This window comes from Capsicum annuum, chromosome 6 (assembly GCF_002878395.1).
Source record: "Capsicum annuum cultivar UCD-10X-F1 chromosome 6, UCD10Xv1.1, whole genome shotgun sequence".
Classification (NCBI taxonomy): Eukaryota; Viridiplantae; Streptophyta; class Magnoliopsida; order Solanales; family Solanaceae; genus Capsicum; species Capsicum annuum.
In genome coordinates this window covers 225,822,076-225,832,394 of record NC_061116.1, presented here as the reverse complement: position 1 = coordinate 225,832,394, position 10,319 = coordinate 225,822,076, and the positions used below count along the sequence as shown (strand labels likewise).

The 10,319-nt window shown below is 34.1% G+C and overlaps 1 protein-coding gene across 1 annotated transcript; it reads right to left on the bottom strand.

Moving 5' to 3' along the window:
* Nucleotides 1-6,513: 6,513 nt before the first annotated feature.
* On the bottom strand, nucleotides 6,514-9,958 carry LOC107874584 (cytochrome P450 CYP82D47). Its single transcript, XM_016721349.2, has 3 exons — nucleotides 9,359-9,958; nucleotides 7,572-8,024; nucleotides 6,514-7,151 (listed from the first exon to the last, which is right to left on the bottom strand). The coding sequence occupies exons 1-3, from the start codon at nucleotides 9,830-9,832 to the stop codon at nucleotides 6,525-6,527; spliced, it is 1,554 nt and encodes a 517-aa protein (XP_016576835.2). The 5' UTR covers nucleotides 9,833-9,958; the 3' UTR covers nucleotides 6,514-6,524.
* Between the last annotated feature and the right edge of the window lie 361 nt (nucleotides 9,959-10,319).

Sequence of the window (10,319 nt, the reverse complement as noted above, 5' to 3'; positions counted from 1 at the left end):
TAGAGAAAATACAGTGCGGAGGGTTTTAGTGGTTGGTTTACGTAGTATAGCCAATAAAGTATTGACACGTGGCTTATTAAATGTTTTTCCTAATTAGGATGATTTATTTTATTTTTGGATGTAATAGATTACGTGGCATTAAATTACTATTCGGACACTGTACATTTTTTCATAACGGATTTGGTGCGTTTCGGTCTCCCAACATTTATATGAGTCAAATTTGGTCCTCTTTTTAATAACTTTTTAATTTAATTAATAATAATTAATTTCAGAAACACATTTATGCAAAATGTTTGACTAGATATAAGTTTAAAAGTAGAAAAATAATAAAAAATTATAGACTAGAAAAATCATTGATATTCATGTGCATATAATTTATTTCATTAAGTAAAATAAGTTTAAACTAAATTATTACTAAATGTAAAAATATATTTTTTTAAAATGGACTAAAAAAGGAATATTGCAAGAATTAGAAAAGAAGTTATATTTGTTATTTGATGTTTAACTGGTGAGACACAAGTCACATGCTTGACTACTTTAGATAATATACTATGTACTTGGTTGACTGTATAATTACAATTGTGTACTTGTCTAAAACAAATGTTTTTTGATTTATTTTTTTTTAAATACGAGAAAGTCAATTTGACTTGGAAATGATTAGATGATAATTAACAACAGAAGTATTGCAGTTGAACCAATAGTCTATTTGTTCACCTAATTTTTCTTTTTCAATTTGGCATTTAGAAATTCACTAACGCAATTAGTTCAATTAACATTGCGTAATATAGATGTTTTTCAGTTATTGTGATTGCATACCTCAAGGTTCAATCAATATTTGTGGAGTTGATTATCCCTCTTGAAAATAAAAATTTGAAGTAAAATTTTTTGTAGAATTTATTTGTTTTCTGAGCCGAGAATCTATCGAAAATAATCTCTCTATCTCTTCTGCGTATATAGACACAGAATACATTGTTGTTGTTGTTGTCGTCATGCATTCGTGTATAAATAAGTGCAGACGAAGTAACTCATATATTTTTAATAGTCAGTCTATTTTCATCAGCCCAATAGTAGGAGCGTAAGTTTGAAAATATTTTCTCTCATGAATCCTGCAACTTGTGATCTAATTTAACGAGAAATTCAAAAGTAATAAACATCTCCTTTGATGAAAAAAAAAATAAATTATACAAATAAAAATAACGAAAAGGGCACTGGGAAAGTTGGAAAAAGGACATTATACTAACTTTAATATTTAAGTTGGCTAAAATATGTCTAACGCATCAAGATAAGTTATTATATTGTTTAATCTCTTTTTTTAAGTCTTTTTTGCAGCCCCCATTTGGTCAAATTCCAATATATGGCTTTTTTTTTTTGTTTTGTTTCTTTGTCTCATCCTTTAAATTAATCTCTAGCAAAATTCTTGGTTTATTTCACCATCAAACGATGTGAATGAATTTCAAGGATGGAGTACTTAAAATTATCTTCTTTTTTTTTCAAATTATAATTTTCAATTATTAACGTGGACGGACTATTTGAGATGCAAATTTATGTTTACAACTTTTCATGTTAATTTTCTTTGATTAAACTAATTCCACCCTCCATCTTTTTATTGAAAAAAACGAAATCTCCCTAAAAGCAATGGTAGAACAACCAAATTCATATAATCTAGGTTCTCCAGTAATTTGCTAATAATAAAAACGAAAAAGGGCCAAAAATACCTCTAAATTATTAGAAATGGATTAAAAATACTTTTAATTTGTTTTTGGGCTCAAAAATACTCCTCTATTTGTTATTTTGGCTCAAAAATACCCTTCCGTTAATTTTTTGGCTCAAAAATACCCCTCATTTATTTTTGACTCAAAAATACCCTTCTCTCTAACAGAATGCCACAGGACATGCCACGTGGATAAAAAAAACTAGTTAACCAGTCCATATCAGCATACACGTGGAAAATAACTTCATTTAATCCATCTAACCATCAACACTTTTATTCTATTTAAAAACACAACCCGACCCATATTCAAAAAATCCAAACCAAGAGGCAAAAATCAATTCTTCAATTTTTTTCTCAAACCATCCTTCACCATATTTCATTTCATTATTAACGTTTTTAAAGTTACGACACTTACTCGAGTAAATTCTTGACCTCATCAACTTATGGTAGTCCGACATTACCGCTAAACTTTCTCTCTAAATTTCAATTTCGTCTTCGAATTACCATTCTCTAACTATAATCAAGTTTCTCATTAGACTAATTTAGATAGGACATCCAGTAGCAATCCGAGCTCTTGGACACCGAACCGATTATTCGAAGATTCAACTGTTTAGGGTTGACCCAATTAAAACTTGATTCTTTAATGTCAACAATTTGAGGACCTGATTATTTCCTCATCTTTTGCCTTGATTGATCTGAAATATCTGAACCCATCACATGAAAAATAAGCAATCAAATTCTTCAATTTGTTTCCTCTTGGTTCAGGTTTTTTGAATATGAGTCGGTTTGCAATTTTAAATAGAATAAAATGGGCTGATGATAAGATGATTAAATGGACTGATTTTTCACGTGTATGCTAACATGGACTGATAAGTGTTTTTTTTTTCACATGATGTATTTGGTGGCAATTCGTTTGAGAGAAGGGTATTTTTGAATCAAAAAATTAATGGAAGGATATTTTTGAGCCAAAAAAACAAGCATGAGGGTATTTTTGAGCCAAAAAATAAATAGAGGATATTTTTATCAATTTTCAATAATTCAGGGATATTTTTGACCCTTTTTCATAATAAAAATTTAACTTGAAATTAAATCAATACATTGATGTACTTCTATTTTTCATTGGTATATGATGTCACTAACATAGTGTATGACGGAGGAGAAAGAGAATAAATCATAAAACTATATGAACTTTGATTAGTATTTCTCCAGACTTGAGGCCATTCCTGAAATTACTGAGATTAAATCTGTTGTCTTTTCCTTTAAGCCTGACAAAGTTCCTGGCCCTGATGGTATCCATTCCCTACTTTATCAAAGGTACTGGAATATCATTGGCCCAGCTGTTGTCTATTTTTGCAGACAAACCTTTCATAAAGTCACTATGGAGGAGGCTGTGAACAATACCTACCTTTGATTAATCCCTAAGTGTAGGAATGTCATTAACCTCAGGAACTTCAGACCTATTGGGTTATGTAATACTCAGTATAAGATCATTACCAAAATCATAGCTCATCGTTTGAAGCAACATCTCCCTACTCTGATCAGTCATACTCAATCTAGTTTCCTGTCCAATAGACGTGCTACTGATAATGCTATCATTGTCCAGGAATACATCACCCACTTTGCTAAAATGAGAGGGAAAAAAACCAACATGATCTTAAAAATTGATCTTGAAAAGGCTTTTGACAGAATTGAATGATCCTTCATCGGGCAAGCTCTATTCTTTTTCAATATCCCTGACAAAATGATTAAGCTCATTATGTCTTGCATCTCCACTTCCAACATCTCCATACTTATCAATGGAGGTAGGACTAACTTCTTCAAGCCTATAAGAGGGATTAGGCAAGGGGACCATCTCTCACCCTACCTTTTCATCATGTGCATGGAGCTACTCTCTAAAAGGATTGATTATGAGGTGGATACTCTTAACTGAACTCCCATCTCTATTAGCAAGAAAGGCCCCAGAATCTCTCATCTCTTCTTTGCTGATGATTTTACCCTTTTTGCTAGAGTTGATGGAAAAAACTGTCATACTATCATAAATACCCTAAACAGTTTCAGTCAACATTCAGGTGAAAAAATTAACATCTCCAAATCCAAGATCATTTTTTCTAATAATTACAACCATGATGAGAGGCTGCTCTTGGTTCAAAACCTCAAAATAAAGCCTTCACAAGACTTTGGTAGGTATCTAGGTTTTCCTATTTTCCACCAAAAGCCACTCATTAGGGATTACAACTTCATCCTTGACAATCTTAGGCAGAAGCTCAGTGGCTGGAAAGCTACATTACTCAATATGGCAAGAAGAACTATTCTTGCTACGACTTCTTTAGGAAGCATCCCCAACCATATCATGCAATTTATTCAACTTCCTAGACAAATTCTTATGGCTATTGACAAGATCCTAAGAGACTTTATCTGGGGTTCCACCTCTGACAAGAGGAAACTGCATTTAATTTCTTGGGATACTGTCACTAGACCAAAAATTGAGGGGGGTTTGGGCATTCAAAAAGCTAAGTTTAAGAACAAGGCTTTGCTCATGAGTCTAGCTTGGAGGTTTACTCATCAACTATCAACTCTTTGGACTAGGGTCTTAACCAACAAATACAACTCCATTGGAACCATTCAACCTACATTAGGATCTAGGACCTGCATCAGTCTAGCGAAGGCTTGGCAGACTTGCATTGAAGCAAGCACCTGGAGTGTGATGGATGGTCATCATGTTAGATTCTGGCTGGACAGATGGCTACCAAATAACACTCCCCTTAGGAATACCATTCAAGGCCCCCTTAATAAAAATGATGAAGATCTCAAACTTGCTGAGGTGTGGACCAACTCATTTTGGAATTTTGACAATCTTTCCATTAACCTTTCCTTCGAGACCAAGCAGTCATTGTTAACACTTTTTTCCTCAATACCAAAAGGCCTATAGACACTCCCCTTTGGAGACTTACTGGTAGTGGGAAATTCTCTACTGCTAGTGCCTACAATCATGTTTCTCAATTGGAAAAACATACTCAATGGGGCAATACTTGGTCTGGGTTCTGGAAGATCCATATCCCCAATAAAATTAAGTTTTTCCTTTGGAATACAAACTTCCTTCCAACTCCCATCTCTCAAAAATAGGAATCTCCAGCAGCAAATTCTGTAAAAGATGTCCCCAGGAAGAGGAGAACTTAAATCATATCTTCTTTGATTGTATCAACGCTAAGAAGCTTTGGAGAGATCTCAGTGCCAAAGCCACTCAACCCTATAAGCTTAAGCCCATTGACTTTTCTTCTTTGAACTGCCTTAATAATTGGAAAAATGTTCGAAACCAGAAGTTTGACAAACTTCTACTCTGGGCGGAAATACTTCCTTATTGTTTATGGACAATTTGGACAACTACGAATACTAACAACTTCACTGGCCAAATGTATAATGCTTCCTTCAAAGACGTATATACACAAGCTGTTGAGTTCTCCCACATACACTCTGATGGTAGGCTCCCTCATACATTAACCACTATCAGCATCAATTGGATCCCTCCAAAACACAAAATCTTTAAGTTGAACATTGATGGGTCTTGCTTAGGTAATCCTGAGAAGGGGGTATTGGTGGGGTAATTCGAAACCACAAAGGTGATTGACTGCTAGGATATTCAAAAAGCTTTCTTATTGGAATCAACAATCTTATGGAATTACTTGCTTTGAATGAAGGACTAAAAATCATTGAAAGTCATCAATTTTAATACCTACTCAAATCAACACGGACTTCCAGGAAATAATAAGGATGCTTAAAGAAAATCATGATATCTATGATGGTATTCTTCATGATTGCAGGTGCAGGTTAAGAAGGTTAGGGATTCCAGTCATACACCATTGCTTTAGGGAAGCCAATATGGTGGCTGATTCACTAGGAAAAATGGGAGCAAACTCAACATTTTTTGATGAAGCAAGAATTTTTGAAGTTCCTCCAGTGTGTGCCTGTAACGCTCTATGGACAGACACAATAGGAACTACTGTTCAAAGAAGTGTTAGATCTAGTTCTAATGGAAGGGTAGATCACACTTATCAAGTGTTTCAAATCAACCCTACTGTACTACTGGGCTCCCTTTAATTTCTATGAAACTTTCATTATTACCAACAAAAAAAAAAATATTCTTCATCAAATTAATATGAGAAAAGTGCTTATTTTATAGGTCTTGAATATCTAAATTGTGAATATAATATATTGCGTTAATCTAATCCAATTTAGCTTCGAAAATGAGTCAAACTAATTTGCAAAGAGGAAACATGACAATTAATATATGACGGGAGTATAAATTTGGACCATTGTTTACAAACTTCTGATTTGGTATTTATAAAACAAAACATTTTTTACCAATATTATACAAAGAACTCAATATATTCTTGATGAAAATTAACAACAACAATAATGACAACAAATTCAGTATATTCCTACTAAGTGGGATTTGGGGAGGGTAAAATGTATGTAGTCCATACCGCTATCCCCAAAGAAGTAGAAGGGTTGTTTCCGATAGACCCCCGACTCAAGACAAAAGGATAGTAAACAAAATCGTCAAAAACATGAAACAAGATGAAAAATAACAGCGATACGACACCCACAAAAAATACTATATACTACCAAACAAAAGGCACCCCCTTCCTCCCAACCCTAAGATCGACTACCAGCCCAGCTACACCAAAGTACTCCTAACTACAAGACTACGACTCATCCACATGCACTAACCCTCTATCCTAATATGTTTCCTCCATACTTTAATTCCTATCGAGGATGATGTCCTCAGAATTAACCACACTTGAAACAAATTTCCTTAGAATTGGTAAAGTACATGTGCCAAACGAGGCATTACCAATACCTCCAATGGATTTGCCTTGGGCAAAGTTATGCTATTACACTCAGTCATATCAATAGGAATGTCCCCTAATGTACTAAAATTAAAGCCTTGTAGCAATCTAGCTAGTGTCAAGTGTGTCACTTGCATGGCAAAGGTAATTCCCGGACAAGATCGTCTACCTGAACCAAACGGAATAAACTCAAAGTTCTGACCAGAAAAATCAAACTCAACATGACGTCTCAAGAATCTCTCGGGCATAAACTTTTCAGAGTCGGACCAAATTTGAGGATCTCGATGTAATTTCCATACATTGACCATCAATCGAGTGCCTTTTGGAACTCGATAGCTGGCCACGATACAATCCTCCATGGCAGTATGTGGTATTGCTAATGGTCCCGGTGGATATAATCGAAGTGCCTCTTTAACAATAGCTTGAAGATACACTAAATTTTTGATGTCACACTCTTCCACCCATCTCTCTTTGCCTATTTTCATGTCTATTTCTTCTTGTGCTTGAAACATTGCATGTTTGTTGTTCAATAATAGAGACAAAAGCCATGTCAAGTGAATTGAAGTTGTATCTGACCCCGCTAAGATTATGTTCTAAAAGAACAATACAATGAAGTGAAATTTATATTAGCCATTAATGAGAAACATGACAAGATATTAAAACATCGCAAAAAGGTATCAAACAATGAAATACTAGTAAATAAATCTTCACACAATTAACTAGTACTAATTGTGATTTGTGTAAAGACACAAAATAACATTTTTCATGAAGACACCATGACACTAACTACTTGGCCTATGCATTGATATTAACAATAATCTCAACAAGGTCTAATTGGGGAGACTTTAATTTATAAGTTGTGATGATGCACACATGATGGCATTTTGTCTTGTGCCAAAAAAGAAAGAATAGAAGTTAGTTTACCACTTTATAAATTTTTTATTTTTTTTTTATATTATCAGTGTATTGAAAAAAAAATCTTTAGAAACATAGAGTAAAAATTAAATACTTACCAAAATTGTTGCCTTAATGATTGTTTCTCTTGTATGACCATACATGACTTGCTCATCAATCTTAGAAAGCATGACATCAATGAAGTCTTGGTCATCATCTTTTGCTAGATCTCTCTTCATCAAATGTTCATCTACCCAACTTTCCACAATTTTATCCATTTCTTGAGACAATCTCTTCATAGACTTAATTCTCCCTTGAAAATCAAACCATTTTAGAAATGGTAATGGAATTACATCTGATAATACAAATTGGACAGACTCATACATATATTCCTTTGTGGTTCTTGTGAAATGTCTCCCTGCTTCATCTTCTGTTTTGTATCTTTTTCCAGTAATCATCTTCATTATCACATTTAGCGTTAATTGTTCAAACCATTCACTCATATTCACTCTTGTTGGACCATTCCCACTCTTCATAATTGATGAGTACAGTTCTTTGATGTTTGTTTCTACCTGTTGAGAATGGTTACATAATACAATTTGTAACTTCTTCTAACCGTTTAAACTTTTACATTATCACAACATAGCAGGAATAGGTATGAGTACAAATTAAATCTCAACACCACAAAAGAAACAACAACAACATACCCAGTATATTCATTCCCACCAAGTGGGATCTGGGGAAGGTAAGTGTACGCAGTCCATAACACTACCTCAGATGTGAGATAGAGGGGTTGTTTCTGAAAAACCCCCGACTCATACTAACCTTCTATCCTAATTCTCCTCCTCCACATCTTCCTATCCAAGGCTATGTCCTTGGTAAAATAGAGCTGCTCCATGTTATGTCTAATCCCCTCCCACCAATATTTCTTCAGTCTACCTCTACCTCGCTCGAAACTATCCCTAGCCAGCCTCTCTCACAACTCCACACTGGGGCATCTGTGTCCCTCCTCATCACATGACCAAACCATCTCAACCTTGCTTCCCTCATCTAGGCTTCCACCGAAGTCAGTCCCACCTTATCTCGAATAACCACATTTCTAATTCTATATTTCCTAGTACATCCACACATCCTTCAAAGAATTCTCATCTCCACCACCTTTATCTTCTCCGCCACCACAAAAGAAAATGCTCAAATATATTTACGTGGTTGACTCATCAAAAGAGGATCAGGTCTGCATGAAAGCAGGCGTGTTGAGACATAATATAACAGTTTAATTTAAACATCAAACTGTTAAGTGAGATGGTAACTGAACTAATTTAATAGCGTATTAAGGTAGACATTTGACAAAGATTGTGAGCTCAAATTCCACCGTTATCCAAGAATCTAAAAATATTTTCACAAGTTTAGTCTATTAAAAAAAAAATCAACTCAAAAATTTGTATAAGATGCTCAATCAATATCGTTAGCATAGCTAAAATAAGGTAAGGGGTTCAATTGAATTCCTTACTAGGATATTGTATTGCACTAATAGCGCAATAACAATTTTTTTTAATTATATGTCAACTATGCAATCTCTTTGACAATAGCCAAAATTTTAGTGTAACATGTTAAGCTCTGAGCATTGATCCTCACCCAAAGAAAACTCAAATTATTTTCATATTTGACTCATGAAAAAGAATCAGGCTCACACATGAGGAGACATATCTAGACATTATATAATTTGATAACTAAAATTACGTATACCATTCTAACATCTCAAGATCCTAAATGAGTTAGTAACACGATTCAACATCATCTTAGAACACCCAATATCAAAAGAATTTCCACGTGTACGTTAATTAGCTCATGAAAATAGGACCAACCACATAAAAAAGAGCAAGATGACCACACAATTCAACAGTACCTCGGTGACCCGGACATGCTTGAACTGCTCAAGCCTCTTACTTGAAAGAACTTCTAGCAAGACCAACTTACGAATACTACGCCAATAAGGACCATAATCAGCAAAACCAAACGCAGCATTATTGTAACCAAGATATATACCAGCACTTGAAGCAGGCCTGCCAGCAAGTTCTTTATCATTTGTTGTGAAACATTCTTTAACAATTTCCCAATTGCTCACTATAATTGCACGATGTATACCTAGACGAATGGTAAAAATAGGTCCATATTTGTCAGCCAAATTAGCCAAAATTAGTGCTACATGAGTTTGGCTAATGAATAAATAAAGGTGACCTATTGGAAAATAGGCACCTGGGATTTCTGGGGGTAGATTTTTGAGTTTAGTACTATTCTTGGCTTGAAATTTTGTTTTCCATAACATGTAAAGTGATATAAAGATTAGAAATATTGCCACTATTTGAAGAAATTGGACCATCTTTAAGTCAACAATCTTCTATTTTTAGTAGAGTGTTCTATGATAGACTTCCTTTTTTCACGAGGACTGATCTATGAACAATTATGATGGCTTGTTTATATGATCTTTGATTCTTGGGAAAAGATACACATAATTGAAGTGGGGTTTGGCTAGCAAATAAAATCAAAGCACAAGATAGAGAGTGTCTTGACAATGACAAGTTTGTTTGACTTTTTTAATTATGATTTTTTAGCTCAAATATGTACCGTGACTCATTTATGTCATCAGTTAAAAGTTCGGCTCATTATGCTTACAAAATCAGTTTATTCATGTCATTACTTTTTAACGATAGGTTTTCAAGAGTAACTTTGTCACTCGACTTCTTATTAGATGTCCACGTCATTCATTAAAATAAATCAATATTAATTTTAAAATATGAGATCTATTAAAAAAAATCGACTCATTTAACATGACTCTACCCACACTCATATAATATCTCCACTTTGTC

What these genes read in the sequence shown, in the direction of transcription:
- LOC107874584 (XM_016721349.2), bottom strand. Translation starts at nt 9,832, where the DNA reads ATGGTCCAATTTCTTCAAATAGTGGCAATATTTCTAATCTTTATATCA. An exon ending in AGCATGTCCGGGTCACCGAG is followed by an intron (nt 8,025 to 9,358) that starts GTACTGTTGAAT and finishes CATTCTCAACAG; the next exon opens with GTAGAAACAAACATCAAAGA. An exon ending in TCATTAAGGCAACAATTTTG is followed by an intron (nt 7,152 to 7,571) that starts GTAAGTATTTAA and finishes TTGTTCTTTTAG; the next exon opens with AACATAATCTTAGCGGGGTC.